Genomic DNA, 18,215 nt, shown 5'->3' with positions numbered 1-18,215 from the left:
TTATCAATAGACATTTTCACAATGTGAATGAGGCAACAGTTCAGGTTTGTCAGTGGCTCAATGAGATAATGCCTTGTACTGGTGATCCTTAGGTTGAGAGTTTGAATCCCGATTAGAGCATTATGATTTGATTTGAGCGAGACCAACTTAGTGGCCACTGGGGCCCAAAGTTCCAACTGCTCAAGTGAAATGAAGTAGATTGGGAAAACAACATGGCCGACATAGGCTAAAAATCGTAGTTTTTGAACAAACTTCCACTCTGCGGAGACCGTAATAGTTATAAATATGAAATTCACATGACACGTGTAGACTGGTGCCTGTAGCTCACATACCAAAAATCGTGTTTGTCATGTTTGTAGCGCCCCGTACAGGATCTTTAAAAAGCAGCCCCTGCGCCACATTTCACCAATATGTATGAAACTCGGTAGGCACGTATAACGTGCCAAGACCTACAGAAAGGCCTCTTGGACCCATGCCCCAAAACTCACAGGAAGTCGGCTATTTTTCTTTTTCATTTTCACTCTTGGCGGCCATTTTCACTTTTTTGCCTTGTTTTTGAATGAACTCCTCCTAGGGAATTTATCAGATCTGCTTCAAAATTGGTCAGTAGTCAAAAAATGGTGCTGAATTAACGCTGTGCAATTTGTGACTGTACGTTGAAGAGCGTGTCTGTGGCGTGCCGTCAAAGTTGGCCATTTTGAATTCCGTGGTCTTGTATTTGAACAAACAAACTCCTAGGGAATTCATCAGATCTGCTTCATAACTGGACAGTACACTTGAATAATGTTGCTGAATTAACGCTGTGCTATTTGTGACTGTACGTTGAAGGGCGTGTCCGTGGCGTGGCGGCCATTTTCTTTGTAATTGTACCACGTTGGTCATTTTAATGTCGCTCTTACACACTTGATTACATTGCTACTTTATTCCGGTCACCAATGTATGCATTGCACGGTCTTGCTGTGCGTGCAATACAATGTAAAGTTGTGTTGTCCGTTTGGTCCGCTGGTTTGCTAAAGAGGCTTATGTAGCTAACAATAACAATGACTAACCAATGACATGACATGATCACAAAGACGAACGGGAACGCTATAAGTGCTTCAAGACAGGAAATTACGTCACAAGTGAAACACGGAAGGCTGGTGTCTGAGGCATCTGGAACACACCAATAATCAGCCCTTAATGCAGCTAACAATAACAATGACTAGCCAATGACATGACACGATCACAAAGACGAACGGGAACGCTTTAAGTGTTACGAGACAGGAAATTACGTCACAAGTGCAACTCGGAAGGCTGGTGTCCGAGGCATCTGGAACCATAGACATAAGCTGTGTTCGAAATCCCTATCACGGATATAGTGCACTATATAGGGTGCTCGCCATTTTGTAGTGCTGTTCGAATTCTCAGTGGTTAATTTCATTCACTATATAGTGCACTATAAAATACCCCAAATTTACGTTCAGAAATGTTCAGTGTAGTGTCCGAATTCTCGTTTGTTCGTTCCCTATATAGTTCACTACATCATAAACACTATATAGGGAATAGTGAGTGAGGGAATAGGGAACGATTTCGAACACAGCTATAGAGTAGACGCCGCATTGGCTGCTGGGTGCAAGAAATGCAGCCGCCATCTTGGACCGGTCATACTCCTAGTTGCGTAGCAGCAAAAGACACAAGATGCCAGAGCACTGTGTAGCATATTCCTGCTCAAATCGTCGGACCATCGCAAACAGGGCTCGGGGTTTACTTTTCAGGAGGAGACACAGTTTGGCATCGACAACCATCATTCTGACTCGTTGTCATTGGTTGTGTCTGTGTTTCACAAGATAAAGGCTGCAGAAAGGGAGTACGAGAAAGCAAAACAGTCCTCTTTCAGGGGTTTTAGCTCATACAAAAACTTTCATGTGTTTATATATATAGCTAATGTATTCATATATTGTTTATGTATGCTATGTATATATTTATATATAGCCTAATCATATATTGTTTCTTCAACTTGTTAAAATAGCTGACTTTACTGCCCCTATCTGTTTCTACTTCTCTATCATATTTATAGTGTGTGATTTGCAAAATACCTATCATAGCCTACATCACATAGGCTATCATAGGGTGACCAGACGTCCCCGTTTTTGGTTGCCTGTCCCTGGCTAAATACAGAAAAAACGACCTGTCCCCGTTTTGTTTTTGAAGACACATTAGGTTTTTCAATCAGATTGCTAGTCAAACTGGAAATGTCTCAGTTTTTCCCCCTTTTCAGGGATTACGTTCCCAGTTTTGATCTCGGACGTCTGGTCACTTTATGTCATATATCAGAATATTCTATTACTGTTAATCCCACTATGAATATTAAAACACGCTGAACAATGTGTCCTGTATCATAGCTACATGTATGACCTTTGCAGCAAAAGCGCTGACAGTTCATTGCACCTGCCAAACGGATTACACTGAGTAGAGCGGTCGACCGGTCCAAGATGGCGGTCGATGCGGCGTCTACTCTTATCTATGTCTGGAACACACCATAAGACCAACTTGATGGCAACGTGATGCTCAAGTCAGGAATGTGAATGTGCTACATTGAATCACACATGAAATGCAGGTATTTCTCTGAATACGCCTTTAATTAAGACCTCATATTTCATTTTTACACACAATAGACTGATTAGGCAGCGTTATCAACAAGTAACAGGTCAATTAAATAATAGAATAATAATAGTGTAATTATAGGTATATATATATAAAAAAAATTTAACGTCATCACCTCTCACCACCCCCCCACCCCCCCAAAAACCAAAATGATAAAAAAAAATATTGAGCCTATAATTCATTAAGCGAAATAGTTAATAATTACAAGTCTATGTCTACATCAGTAGACCTATACAGACAAATATGCCTTCTGCCAATTGTAGGATGGCCTGAGCCTGTACACCTCTTGTGCAATAGCCTCAAGCACTCCCATACAAAAACAAAAACCTTCACTTTGATACTTTGATATCGTGGTCTCGGAGTGGCGGTTTTTAAACCAAACAAGTATACGTAAGTTGATCATACGACTTTATTCAGACTACAAGCTAAAAATATTTTTGCCTATATCTTTATTTTAACAATACAGAAATATTGTGTTTGGGAGTCTTAAAGGTTAGTCTATAGGCCTATATGATTTGAAGTAGGCCTATATAATGTATTAATATACTTATAGCCCATATGCAAGGAAGTTAACGGAAGGGAAATATGTGCTATAGGATAACATGAAAGCGATCAAATGTTCACTTTTGATGGATATGTTAAAGGCTTATACCGTCCCTTTTTCTTCAGGATGACGGTCGAAACTGTCAACATGTTAGATGTGAAGCAGGAAGGTAAATGCAACATGGATTGTATAATAAAGAACGAAACGTATAGACTCTGCTGTGCACATTCACAAAATATATAGTTTGAATATTGTTCCATTAGGCCTATATCAACAATACATCGTTTGGATATTGTTTCAGAGCCAAAAACAGAGCCAAAGCCAAAAACCCTGCGCATCATGCTCCTGGGCAAGAGCGGTTCCGGGAAAAGCTCCAGCGGGAACACCATCCTGGGACGTAAGGAGTTTAAATCGGAGATGAAGCTTGACAGGGTCACTAAAAACTGCGATAAGGCAGAAGGTGACATCAATGGCACGCCCGTGGTGGTCATCGACACACCGGGCCTATTCGAGACCGACCGGAATGAAAAGGACATCGTGCGAGAGATACTGAAGCGTGTGAAACTTCAGGAACCGGGCATGCACATTTTCGTGATAGTGTTGCTGTTGGGCAGGATGACCCTGGAGGACAAGGAAACACACACGTTGATAGAGACCATGTTCGGCCCCAGAGTGTGGGACTACACCATCGTGTTGTTCACACATGGAGATGGTCTGGAAGGCGGCAAGACCATCAACGACATGATTTCCGAATCCGACGCCAACCTCCGAAACTTCATACGCAAATGCAGCGGCGGGTTCCACCTGTTTGACAACATGAACCAAGGGAACCAACAACAGGTGACTGACTTCCTGATCAAGATCGAAACCTTGATGGCTCTCAACGGGGGCGATGTATACCCCCCCAGCTGTTATCCAATGAGAGAGAGGATTATCAGGGAGCGGCAGATGTGCATTCTGGCTGAGAAAAATAAGGAAATGATCCAGCAAGAGTCACAACTACAGGCGCTCTACAAGGATGACGAACTGAAGCAGAAAATTGGGCAGATCTGGACCAAGCTGGAAGAAGAGGCGAGAAAAGAAGCCGAAATGCCGGAAAGATATTTACCTTATGCAATTGTGGCGGTTGTGTTTCTCCTGATCTTGACATACCTACTTGGAAGTTATGGCATGCTGTTCCTCGCAGGGATAGCCACAGTCACCTATGTAGGCCTGATTAAAAGTGATCATTTGGAGAAGGTGAAAAATATGATTCGTGAATGGACTGAATACCCTCCACTTTCGACATTTGCTAAAATAATGTAGGGATATCGTTTTATATCAGCAGCCTTTTATGCAGCATATCTTTTCAAACTTAAATATCAATAAAAATTATATAAATATGTGGAATGAGATGAGCTGTTGTCTATGTTTTTTCTATGCACATTTTATATTCACTTTAGTTGCATTTATTTATTTATTTATTTTGTAACTTTTTTGATAACCTCCTAGGCCCATACTAACTCTTTGGGCATCACAAGTCCACATTAGCAACACAGGCCCCAAGGCTTTCGTGTTATCTATGTATACTTTATCCTGCTTTATCCTCGGTTCTGTTGCAAGAAATGAGACAAGGCAAGGCATTTTTTCCTCAAATGTGCATAATTGCTTCCAAGGAGTGGAATACGTCCTTGATAGGCATGACATAGCCTAATAACATAATGAAAGTTTAAATATTAAATTAAGGAAAATGACAAAAGTGCCGTTTAAGAAAGAGTTTTCACCAACACACCAACGCATTACTATGTAAGCCCATGTCCGCAATTAAACAAAAAAAAAGTGAAATCTTAGTCTTGATCATAAAAAAATATGGAAATGTAGGCTATCTCATAATTCTGACTTTGTAAGCTTATCTCATAATTATAATTTAACAATCATTTCAATTTTTTTTATTAGCAAGGCTAAGTTTTAATATTAGTTTTTTGATTTTACTGGCGGAAATGGGCTTCTTACATTACAGAGGAAATACTAAACAAAAATAAAAATAAAAATGCCAATGGGAAATCACCAAAACACGGACACGGAATGATTATTCGTCTTATGATGCTGGAGGGGACCAATAACATTGACGGACCAATATGGCGGTCTTGTTTGAATTCAACGCAAATGCCATACCGAAACAAGAACCAATGTATTATATTCCATCAGAATTAAATTGTCATTTATAAATATAGTTTATGAGAAAAGTTAAATAACTCTAGCTATATCGACCGGTAACTATTTCTTAAACGTGAATCTGCACGCATTGCTATCTGCCTTTTCCCGGGTCAGCAAACCTCTTGGTAACAAACATCTGTTGGACATCTATAACTATTTGTTTTAATTCGTCATGTGGGGGGAAATAGATCCTCCACCAACAAAAACCATTCCAGGTCCTTCTGAGGAAAATGATGGAACTGAAACACCTGACAACACACGCATGGATTTGGAGACTCAAATGTTTCCAGCATTTGTGTTGAAAAAGCCAACGAGCCCCAAAGATAGCCCGCAGGACAAACAGGTTCGAATCCATGCATGTTATGAACTTCTTCTGTTCGGCATTTTGTTTTCTTCTTACAAGTAACGCATGTCTTACTTATACTACGACTACCTATTTTATTCTACCATAAAGGATTTTCAAGTCGTGTCCCCCAGTGTGAATGCCATGTTGGAGGCCGTCGCTTTGAGTGGGAGCCCGGTCAAGAGCCAGCAAATAGGAGAGGCAGACCTGACTCTAGATCAGCGTCGAGAGGAGCTGTTACAACAGTACAAGAGCAAACCGCTTGTTTTCCTTGAAAGGTACCAGGTAAGCCTTTTCTGTGGTAGTTTTTCTCCATTAGATATATTAGATATGTTTCTGTTTAGGCATAAACCAATGCCTGTTTGAATTAACTTTACAGCAATGAAGTCATTTAGCATGAGCTAAATGGCATGAACATTTAGCTCTATAAACCAATCAACTTCAGATTCATATAATTAAGGGCGTTAAGCATCTTGATGAAAGATGCTTGAATGGTAGGCTCTGGACGCCATCTCGCAGGTTGACTCCATTGTGGAAGCATTGAGGAGCAATGGAATGTTATTTATTCTATTAGTCTTAATGGTTTTTGTGTCATGTGTCAACTATTTAGTAGTTAATTGTCAAAGAATATGTCGTTTTTTGGGAGACATTGTTGTGATCGAAACTGCCAGTGCGTTACTCATGTGGCATAACCATTCACATTTTGACGTAACCATGTTAATCCAAATTGATGCTCATTGCTGTAACCGCTGTAACCAAGTTCATATTTGTTTTGAAATCCTCTTATTCCAAGGCCCATCTGAAGCCCCAGCATCTGGCTGCGTTCTCCCACCTCAGTTCTGACCCACGAGCCAAGCACTACTGCCGGGCGATACAGAGACGGCCTGGAGGGCATGCAGACAGGACCAGGGTTCGAAACCATCGCTATGCTGCCCTCAGAGTCCTGCAGAGGGGTAAACTATTTTGTCACCCAGTCGATGAGTGAAAAACATGAAGACAGAGATGCTCAACTGAATCTGCTCAGATCTGTCAAATATCTTTGGAAGTTGCTCTGTGTCCATACATGTTCCTTCAGTCCTATTTACTATTTAGCAGATGCTTTTATTGACTCAAAGTGACTGACATGAGAATTTAAGTAGATTTAATCTCAGCAAAGTAATTGGCAGTAAACTCTATTGTTTACTCTTTTTATTTGTGTGTTTGGTGTCGGTTCTCCAGAGGGTCAGTACTTCAGCGAGGAGCAGATGAGAAACCGGGAGCCGCTACTGTATGAGCAGTACATCGGCCAGTACCTGACAGATGATGAGGTGAGACCAGGGCGCCACAGCTAGTCAGGGAGTTAATTTTACCTTCATTAGCCTCGTATATAACTACTACTGAGATATTTAGTAAATTAGCAGACTCCTTTATCCAAAGCAACTTACCTGCTGTGGTCTTGATGAGGATGTCCCAATGATGTCTGTGGGTAGATGGTGAACATCAGGGTTCAAAGACAGAATTCTCTGAAGCGTGTTTGACTTTAATTATTTAGACACTTGTTTGAGTAGTTTGAAAATTTATCAAAAATGCTGTCTGCTTGCAGTGACACAAAAAGCTCACACAGTGCATGTTGTAGTGTTGAAATGTAATCTATCGTAGATACTGGAGCGCTCCCAGGAGTTGATGCAGGACGGTGCTGCTCAGGGAAGGTCGGAGGGGCAAGAGGGGTGTGCTTCCGGGGGGCTGGCCCACATCCTGCTCAACTCCTACCAGGAACGACTCCTTCAGAGCCGTCTGGAGGAGGAGCAGGAGAAGGAGGACGGCGCAAAGGAAGAGGAGGAGGAAGACGACGACGACGATGAATATAAGGTTGATGAAGACCACAAGGGTAAATACATCACACACACACACACACACACACACATGCTGTTCAAGGGGCGATAACATTTAACACACGATATCATGATACAAAAACGTATGCATTTAAATTTCAAAACAGAATCAGAAGTTACCAGCAAATAGTATAGACACAAACACAATCGATTTTATTAATTCGGGCAAGCAAATGCTTTTAAACAACATCTAATGATCAAATTAAACAGACAAGAAATGTATGTATTAAATATATATTGTGGCCAGACCAATTTGCGATCCACTTCCCTGCTGCTATTTTACTCGGAAAAGCCCCTAAAAATCGGTGTAGAGCATACAGAATGACAGATCACAGCCAAGCAGGATGAGATTCATTTAGATGAATCGTACAAATGCTGTGTGGCATGGATATCGGTAAACGAGTAAACCATCGTCTCTGTCTCCATCCAGCCGGTGGGCAGGAGGAGCGGCGGGGGGGGCCCACACAGGAGGAGAAAGCCCTGCTCCGCGAGGAGTTCATCGGCCAGATGCACCAGCGCTTCCTAGCCGGCCAAGACAAGGACTTTAACTACAGGTCAGACGTAGCCCACCTGCAGATCAATTGGTGTTAGTATTGTTGATATGGTCTCAAAATGGATCCTGTCTGGCTCAACAGGGAGAGCATGGCATTAAAGGAGAAATCCGGCGATTTTTAACCCCATTATCGTTTTCCTGAGGGTCACCCCATGTTGAGGGAAGTAAAAAAACCTGATGAAAATTGATTAGACCTAGCCAGAGATCTGCACTGGCTGCTGGCGCTATGGAATAGCTATAACACTAACCTATGGGGGCAAGCTCTTTATCCGCTTTTGGGGCCTCTAATCACATTCAGAAAACCATTCCAAGACCTACAGTGGAGGAAATAATTATTTGATCCCACACAGATTTTGCAAGTTTGCCCACTGACAAAGAATTGAACAGTCTATAATTTTAATGGTAGGTTTATTTCAACAGTAAGAGACAGAATCTCAAAAAAGAAATCCAGAAAATCACATTAAATAAAATTGTTTTGCATTTCATTGAGTGAAATAAGTATTTGATCCCCTATCAAAACATTGCTTAGTACTTGGTGGAGAAACCCTTGTTGGTAAGTACAGAGGTTAGACGTTTCTTGTAGTTGATGACCAAGTTTGCACTCATCTCAGGAGGAATTTTGGACCACTCCTCTTTGCAGATCCTCTCCAAATCTTTAAGGTTTCGAGGCTGTTGTTTTGCAACTCAAAGCTTCAGTTCCCTCCACAGTTTTTCTATGGGGATGAGGTCTGGAGACGGGCTAGGCCACTCCATGACCTTAATGTGCTTCTTCTTGAGCCACTCCTTTGTTGCCTTTGCTGTATGTTTTGGGTCCTTGTCGTGCTGGAAGACCCATCCACGACCCATTTTTAGTGTCCTGGCTGAGAGAAGGAGGTTGTCAGCCAGGATTTCATGTAAACGGCCCCATCCATCTTTCCCTCGATGCGGTGAAGTTGACCTGTGCCCTTAGCAGAGAAACACCCCCAAAGCATAATGCTTCCACCTCCATGCTTGACGGTGGGGATGGTGTTCTTGGGGTCGTAGTCAGAATTCCTCTTCCTCCAAACACGGCGTGTCGAATTTATACTAAAGAGCTCGATTTTGGTTTCATCTGACCACATTACCTTCAGCCAAGCATTCTCTGAATCATCCAGGTGTTCATTGGCAAACTTCAGATGGGCCTGTACATGTGCCTTCTTGAGCAGGGGGACCTTACAGGTCCTGCAGGATTTTAATCCATTACGGCGTAGTGTGTTACCAATGGTTTTCTTGGTAACTGTGGTCCCAGCTGCCTTCAGATAATTTACAAGCTCCTCCCGTGTAGTTCTGGGCTGATCCCTCACCTGTCTCATGATCATTGATAATCCCTGAGGTGAGATCTTGTGTGGAGCCCCAGACCGAGGGATATTGACAGTCATTTTGTGCTTCTTCCATTTTCGAATAATCGCACCTATAGTTGTCACCTTCTCATCTAGCTTCTGGCCAATGGTCTTGTAGCCCATTCCGGCCCTGTGCAAGTCTACAATCTTATCCCTGATGTCCTTAGACAGCTCTTTGGGCTTGCCCATGATAGAGAGGTTGGAGTCTGATTCCAGTCTGGTTCTGATTGATCGATTCTGTGGACAGGTGTCTTTTATACAGGTCACGACAGGTGTCTTTTATACAGGTAACGAGTTGAGATCAGGAGTACTTTCTTAAAGCGAAAGGACTAATCTGTGGGAGCCAGAATCCTTTATGGTTGATAGGGGAACAAATACTTATTTCACTCAATGAAATTCAAATCAATTTATATATAGCTTTTAATTTTTTATGTGATTTTCTTGATAATCTGTCTCTCACTGTTAAAACAAACCTACCATTAAAATGATAGACCATTCATTTCTTTGTCAGTGGGCAAACTTATAATTATTTCCTCCACTGTATGTAACACGAGTTGGTTCCTTACGAGACACCACCGTGTGTCTGGGAGCGGATGAGGTGAGTGACTCCATGCAAAAACATAAAACTTCATACTGTCTCCAATACTTTCGCCACACTATTTGAGTTAAACGAGCACAGTGTGTCTCGTAAGGAACCAACTCGTGTTACATCAGGTCTTGGAATGGTTTTCTGAATGTGTTTAGAGGTTCCAAAAGAGGATAAAGAGCTTGCTCCCATAGGTTAGCGTTATAGCTATTTTGTAGCGCCGGCAGCCAGTGCAGATCTCTGGCTAGGTCGAATCAATTTTCGTCTGTTTTTTTACTTCCCTTAACATGGGGTGACCCTCAGGAAAATGATAATGGGCTTAAAAATTGCTGGAGTTCTCCTTTAAAGGAAAACTTTTACCAACTGGCTCTATTTTACCATCATTTTGGGTCTAATGCAGACGACAAATATTGAGCGAGAAGGCTGCAAACAAGCTGTAATGTAATGTAATCCTTTGAGGCAATAGTGCCCCGTCAATGTATTTCCTCTAAAAGTGCTTGTTTTGCCACTGACCGGCTCAGAATAAATTTTAACATTATGGAAAGGATCCCTTTCCGTTACCTTTCGCTAGATCCTGGTGTGTTTGTTATAGAAAAGTTGTATTTCTCTGTCGGGATCCTTTCCAGAATGTTATCTGAGTGGTCAGTGACAAAAACTTTTAGAGAACGTACATTGATGGGGCGCTATTGCCCCAACCAATTTAATTGTAGCCCGTTTTCCCGGATTACAGCGGCTGTTCTCGCTCAATGAAAAAATTAAAATGTTGTCCGATTAGTCCCTTAGACCTAAAATCTTTCAGAAAAAGGGTTCCAGGTTGAAAGAATCCCAAAGTTTTTTTTAACACTGCCATCGTAAGGGCACTTTGTATAAAAGTAATGTAATTTCTTATAATCGCAGGTACTCATGCACACGTAGTAGACTCACTGTGCTTGTAAACTATGGCATGCAGCAGTGCACATGAGAGTCCATATTTTTCTCATCAGAGAGATAAAGAATGTGTTATGATATATATATATATATATATCACATTCTATACATATATATAATTTGTGTGCTTGTGCTTATGCATGTTCCTTACCCATTACAGTGAAGTGGACGAGAACCCAGACTATGACAACCTGGACATAGTGAGCAGAGATGCAGAGGAGAAGTACTTTGATGATGACGAGGAGGAGGAGGAGGAGGAGGAGGAGGAGGAGGAGGAGGAAGAAGAAGAAGAGTATCAAAGTGAAAATAAAGATGAAGTTGAGTGTATGACAGAATAGAAAGGTTCACACTTGTTGAACTCAAAATTCAGAACCGTGTACAAACATTGTTAAACATTTTAAATTGCTCAGTACTGTAATAAATATGTATGGTGTACCTTTCTGTAGTGTATGAATCACATTCTCTCTCTTGCTCTCTCTCTCTGATTCAAGTATTGTTTACAAGTGAACAAGTGTCTCTTTCTCCTTCTCAAATGCAAATGTACTTTAATGACATGAAAATACATAATAAACGTGTCACTAAAAGTGAAAGGCTAAGCAACTGTAGTACAGTGAGTCTACATTTTTTCATCTATAACGTCAGGAAGCAATTAATGACACGCCAACGTAGAGTCAAGACTACAGATCTTGATGATAGGCTGTAGCCTTGATGTTGGCATACTTCCGAATCCCAAGCATCAGCACCCACGTGATTGAAGTTCCGCTGCTGTGCTTTAGTACGGTCACTATCGTCCGAATAATACTAGCGTCAAATATGTGAAAACGGTGTTACCAACACTAGGTAATCTTTGAAACCGCTGGGAGTTCACAGAGTGATAAATGGCTGGGGCGAAAAAGGCGAAGCGACCGTTGGCAAAGCGAGCTGTCAATATATGTAAAGGACCAGTAAACTCGTGTTCTTTGGTTATAATGAATAGGAATTGGTTATGATCACGGCATCAAGTGGGTGACAGCATAACAAGGTATGTATCTTTAAGGCGCCGTTTATTTTCCTTCTTCGTCGTAGGATTTTCCGCCGGTTTGATGATGGGTGAATTCCCGTTGAGTCAAAGAGAAGTGGTTAGGTTAACGCCAGTTAAATGTGCATTTGTACCTCAAGCGAACCAGATATCTGGATGAATTCCCAAATAAGTATTTAAGATAGGTAGTTAATAGGTAGATTGACCCTTACAGCATACACAACAAACCATGTTGAGAAGAAAACTAGAAAAGCGTCTTTATTATATAAAACTATAGTAATACTTGACTATTATAAATCGAGGATAACTTCGTTTGAGCATTAGTTATGCTAATTATTATACACAACGATTAGGATAACCAATAAGGTAATTCACTGAATATATTGAATTGGGAGTTGATAAATGTAGCTCTTTAATAAAAAAAAATGAAAAATCATAGAGCTCGATTAAAGCTATACTTTAATTTGAACCTCTATCCTCATTCTAACCCTAAGCTATGAGTTATGAGTTAGATGTTGTTTTACCTTGTGTGGTATGCGGTTGAACTCCAACATCTGCATCCTAACCTTAACCTGTATACCTACTTGGATGCCCCTAAGCCTTTCATGCAACACATGTATCTCAATTAGCTGTAATTTGCTTTAGATTCAATTGAAAATGATAGCAGTAAATAGTAAAAGGAACTGCATAGAATTTAGTTAACCTTAAGTGGTTATCCAGAATATCATCATTCATTTTCAACTGTGGTTTGGTTGATACATAAAATCAACATTTACCCTATTTATCTGTGAGGGTTTTCTTCCAACATTGCATGACTGCTGCTCTGAGTTCTTGTCAAAATGAACCTTAGTGTCCTAAAATAAATGACTCTCTTTGGTCATTAGGTCACATCCAAAAGGGAAAACCGCAAGTTGATATAGACAAAGCCGTTTTCCTTGGATACTTTCTCAGCCATAAATAAAGAGATGTTTCCCATTCCTCATGCAGTGCAAACTACATTGCTATTTACTCTTAAATATTAGCATTGGCTTAGACCAGTGCCTAAAAATAACTTTTTCTGTGTAAAGGGGTCTGGGCCTTGATTTAACCTGACTAACCCTTAGAAGTGGTCCAATCCCTCAATGCTACATGGTCTGAATGTTGTCAGTGTGTGATTAATCAAATCGCTGTCAGCTTTTTGCATGTTAATGCCTCTTGTGATGGTGCCATGATGACATCGTGTCTGGGAGCAATGACATCATCCCTTGGAGATGGCCCCAGAATAGTCTTAGGGAAAGTTAGTTTAGAGAAGCAAACCTTATTCAACAGAGCATGTAAAATTATTAAAATCGATTTCAATTCCTTTGAAGCTTTTCTATTGATTATCTTTTCCTGTGGTTGTCTTGACATTGATAGAACAAATGTGGTTGACAAACAGGTCACTCCAAGCTACACCTTTATCATTTTTGACCCATGTCATGTTACAAAAAGCATCTGAAGAATCAACTCTTCCAGGAACATCCAACCACCTGATAGAGAAATTGTATTATTTTACTTCACAAACTCCTTCTATGCATGTAATTTACCTCATGTGGAGGTCTGTGACTGTTCTCAGTTCTAAGAACTCTGCCATGACAACATATGACCATGCCTCTCATTTGGGGAAGGTGGGTGGATGGGTGTCCATTACGTGGGCTGTGTCTTGTGTCTGTTTATTATTGGCTGTTAGAGGGAGTCAGTCAGTCACTGACTGAGGGAGTCTGTCAGAACTGACTGAGGGAGTCAGTCAGTTCTGGATGTTATGACGGGAGGGTTGGAAAGACAAAGGTGGACAGAGGGGAAGAGAGAGAGGAGGAGGAGGAGGGTTAGATGGCAGTGTTGCGTGTCACTTGAGAGAGAGAGAGAGAGTGAAAGGCTACGGAGAACGCATGAGTCATGAATGGACTGCTTTGAGATCGACCCATCAATGACCGAATAACCCCTCCAAACACATACCTCGACACCAACACAACGCTTGGCAACTACTAAGTTACTACTAACTATTTTAACTGTAGAACTTAAAACCTACATTCTGATCTAAGGGTAATGTTTTGAGGGGAAGGGGATAGCGGGCAAAATATACATTGAACATAGTAATAAAAAGTATGTATTGTGTGTGTGTTTTCCTCTTCTCTAGTTCTGACTCTGTGTCTGTAACCGTGGAGATGACCACCTCAGGGGCTGGAGCTGGAAGCCCCCAGAGCGAGGCAGTAGTCAATGAGCTGCAGGAGTTGACCCTTCAACCCGCAAACAAGCTTCTGCCAAGAGAGAGGAAGACCAGTGAGTGACAGCCCACACTTAAATGAGGTCGAGACTTTTTAAAATGGATCAGGTTATTTTCAATTGAAATTCAGATAAATCCCTGGACATTTTTTTTGACAATTTTGTGGGATCTCCCTGCACCAAGTACTCACTACTCAAATCACCAAATATTTTTTATCTTTTCCATGCTTTAAAGATCAAATGGATGATGCTGTCATATATTTGTTTACAGTTGTGCAGTTCTCAATTTGGTTTGTTGTTTGTTTATTATTATTTTCTAACTTTACTATGTTGAATTTGAAGCACAGCACTGCAGGCTAGCATTAATGCTGTATTCCTCACCCGTGCTGGGAAAGATACGGCTGCAGAACTGTATGAAAAATTGGATTGTTTTGGTGTCTAGCACACATTACACACTTTACAAACGTTTCAAACATGACAGACTAAACATTGAACACACATGCTGATAAAATTTGGTACTGACCGTTTATTATCTGTGTAATCGTAGAGCACATGCAAATAAAACCAACGACAAACGTCCTATGGAAATGAGTCAAATTTCCAATTTCATTGGTGGACATCTATGTTTTGTTTTCTCTTCATCTCTTCCTGCAGAAGAAATGAAAGGGAGAAATAAAGAGAGAGACGTAGATCGAGAGAACAGGATGTGTTTACAACCAGTGTGTTGTCATAGTACCGTGGCCATCACATGGTGTTTACACAGGCATACCTCGACTGCTCACTGCATTACCTCATGCTCAGCAGAAAAGACTGTCACATAAATACATGAGCACTGTGTTACTTACCAGGTGGACCTTGCTATCAGTGACAGTGACAGTACAAATAGTTCCAACGGATAGATAGGTATGTGTGTGTGTGTGTGTGTGTGTGTGTGTGTGTGTGTGTGTGTGTGTGTGCGTGTGTGTGTGTGTGTGTGTATCTTGTGTAGTAGCACTTAAGCAACTGTCTTTCTCTAGAGATCACTCTCAAACATATACACACCAAACATTAAGGCATACAGTCTGTATGTTATTGTAAACACTTCACATTTCAGGGTTTGTTGAACGGCTGGTTAAATGACAAAGCTGACTCAGGGCCAGGTGTGTGTGTGTGTGTGTGTGTGTGCGATTATGAAAAAGCATGTGTCTGAGTGTTTATCGGTGTGAGCGTGAATGTGATTGTGAGTGTGTGTGTGTGTGTGTGTGTGTGTGTGTGTTGTGTGTGCATTAGTGTGGTAAGCATGTCAATTGTATAATAAACCAAGTAGTCTATTATAGGGAGAGAAACTTCACAGTACAGCTGCCCTTGAGATGGACTAAATTGAGGCTTCTTTGTAAGCAGGTGTGAATGTTTTCATTGTTCAGTGAGATAAATGTGGTCGCTCTGTGTCTTGTCTGTGTCTTAACACAGTCCATAAACAAAACAAAACGTTTCCAAACCAAACAATTACTTGTAACATCCCATTGAAATTGTACCTGATATTAACGATTAAGCATCACAACTCAAACAGCATATTGTAACGTTATTACAAGTGTATTAAATAAAATAGAAATGTTGACAAGCTGTTAACATTGATTTCACCATAGGTTTGCTGCCACCCTTTGGCCGATGTGAGCATCGCAACATGCCTCTGTAATAAAGACGCAGAGAAAAGGTCAGTAAAGTATTGATTTAAGAATAAAAGTCAGTACTTAGAATTATACAATTACAATACAATTACAATTATAATATAGATGTAATATATAGTAGTTGATTGAACAGTAGCTATTCATGGACATTCAGCAAATGATAATTGGGGGTCAAGCAGCGAAGCTGTGAGACAACCTATTGTTATTGTACGTTTTCCTATTATTATTTTCCTGCCATGGGAGTCTATGGCAGCCCATAGAACGGCATGGTAAAAAGTTGTGAAATTTGGCACACTGATTCAGGACAGTCCCATAAGCCCTCACAGCAAATCTGAGGTCGCCGCCAACAGGTCAAAGTTGGACATGCATTCATGTTTATGAATTTTGACCCATTCATCCTATTGACAAACAAGGTATCATTGGAATCATTGGGCCAAGCCGAGTTCAACGCATCCTATGTCGCCATCTTGGTTTATGTCAAAAACCTTCAAAATGTTTCATTTCATTTGGACAAATTTTGTCCAATCAAGTCGAAACTTGGCACAGATGATGTTCAGACCATTCTTCACAAAACCTATTGAACAGATTTTTCAAATTCTAAACCGTTTGGCCGCAACAGCCAATCAAATTTGACCACAAAGCCGCCAAACAGGAAGTAAGCCAATTTCTCAGCAGCCCTGTGACATATCGTAACCAAACTTGGTACATAGACCCATGACATCATCATAAGGAAACTCAATGAATTTGGTGACCTTTGAACTCTAGGGGGCGCTGTTATTAATGAAGATGTGTTTTAACCACCTCTCTCTTCACATGAGTATATTTCAAACTTATATACAATGTCTGGTGATACTGTCAGACCTCCCCATATAGCTCATAAATTATTTTTCATGGAAACATCAGAATTTGGCCACCATGTTGAAAATTGTCAAAATCAATAGTACATATCCACAGGCGACAAATTCTGTCGAATCTTCATGAAACTTGCCAAATATGATCTTCAGACCAAGCTGAACACATGTGTCAAACTGCGTTTTCAAATTCAAAACCGTTTGGCCGTGACAGCCAATCAAACTTGACGGTGAAAACAGGAAACAGGAAGTAAGCCTGTTCTCAGCAAATCTTTAACATATCATAGCCAAACTTGGTAGATAGATTTATATTTTTTCTATTTATTTTGATTTATTTTTCATTCTTATTTCTCATGACATCATCCCGTGGACACCCAAACAATTTGGTGACCTTTGACCTCAGGGGGACGTCAAACAGGAAGTGAGCTCATATCTCTGCAAGGCCTTCATCTATCTAAACCAAACTTGGCTCATAGTCTTATGTCCCTATCCTGATGATGCCCAAATAATTTCGTGACATTTGACCTTTGGGGGGCTCTAAAACCACAGCGAGTGTGATCACATCTCAGTCGATCTTTTATTTTTTGACATGAAACTTGTTGAAAGTGCTGACGGCCGTGTGTTTGACTTAGATCTATCTTGTTGCTGCGGCTACTCTGGTCCATTCTGCTTGCGGACGCGTCGTGTTACCTTGCGACGACGTGCACGATCAACGCACCAAACGATCGCAGAATACGTACGGCAGCCCTGATCCGTAGGTGTATGCGTTGTTAGCAGCAAGTCTATTCCAGCCCTTAGAAAGCAACTTCAATGTATTTTCATTGTGATAACCATTTGCCAATAGCTTTCATTGTACGTGAAATTACCGAGACAGTCATCATGTAGCCACCTGACCGATAGAAGGGCATTAAAACCACAGCGAGTGTGATCATATCTCAGTCAATCTTTTATTTTTTGACGTGAAAGTGCTGAAAGCCATGTGTCTGACGTAGATCTATCTTGTTGATGTGGCTACTCTGGTCTATTCTGCAAATTAGTTTATTATCCCATTCTGCTTGACCCCCACATCACTGCTCGCAGTTATATTTATAAATGCTTTTTCAACACATACAGTCAGTGTCTCAAAACTAAACTAAATATGAATTCCAACTTTAATATATGACGTAATAAGAATAATAACAATAATTCTGTGAACAATAATAATAAATAAAGTGTGATGCCATGATTTCTTTCTTGGATATTCACAGACACTAATTTGGTGACTAGTCGACTGGCTGATACCTAATACCAGCAGGTGTTTTTGCTCCTTGCTAGTTTAGACCAAAGGCAGATTGATCAGGTGTTCATTAGGGAACAAGCTAGTGTGGCTGGCTTGCTTAGCTCATTCATTAATTAACAAATTCCCATGAAAAGTTAT

At 40.8% G+C, this 18,215-nt stretch overlaps 3 protein-coding genes across 3 annotated transcripts in view; all 3 read left to right on the top strand.

Annotated features, from left to right (window-relative positions):
* Positions 1-3,183: 3,183 nt before the first annotated feature.
* Positions 3,184-4,379, top strand: LOC311381559 (GTPase IMAP family member 7; the record flags this gene model as incomplete). The annotated part of the gene is made up of 2 exons (XM_084488467.1): positions 3,184-4,258; positions 4,374-4,379. The coding sequence occupies exons 1-2, from the start codon at positions 3,527-3,529 to the stop codon at positions 4,377-4,379; spliced, it is 738 nt and encodes a 245-aa protein (XP_084344593.1). The 5' UTR covers positions 3,184-3,526.
* A 934-nt stretch (positions 4,380-5,313) lies between these two features.
* Positions 5,314-11,605, top strand: ccdc97 (coiled-coil domain containing 97). The gene is made up of 7 exons (XM_084488268.1): positions 5,314-5,726; positions 5,838-6,011; positions 6,520-6,679; positions 6,945-7,033; positions 7,365-7,593; positions 8,028-8,151; positions 11,182-11,605. Exons 1-7 carry the CDS (start codon positions 5,556-5,558, stop codon positions 11,357-11,359), a joined length of 1,125 nt encoding a protein of 374 aa, XP_084344394.1. The 5' UTR covers positions 5,314-5,555; the 3' UTR covers positions 11,360-11,605.
* A 306-nt stretch (positions 11,606-11,911) lies between these two features.
* Positions 11,912-18,215, top strand: part of LOC311413142 (myocardin-related transcription factor A-like) — a 38,421-nt gene continuing 32,117 nt past the window's right edge. The window contains exons 1-2 of the mRNA XM_084488895.1: positions 11,912-12,042; positions 14,195-14,337. Coding sequence (XP_084345021.1) covers positions 14,223-14,337 — 115 coding nt within the window. The 5' untranslated portion in view covers positions 11,912-12,042; positions 14,195-14,222. The remainder of the gene's footprint in view (positions 12,043-14,194; positions 14,338-18,215) is intronic.

The sequence above is a fragment of the Micromesistius poutassou genome (assembly GCF_964030765.1).
Source record: "Micromesistius poutassou genome assembly, chromosome: 1".
Taxonomy (NCBI): Eukaryota; Metazoa; Chordata; class Actinopteri; order Gadiformes; family Gadidae; genus Micromesistius; species Micromesistius poutassou.
This window is presented reverse-complemented; position numbering and strand designations above follow the sequence as displayed.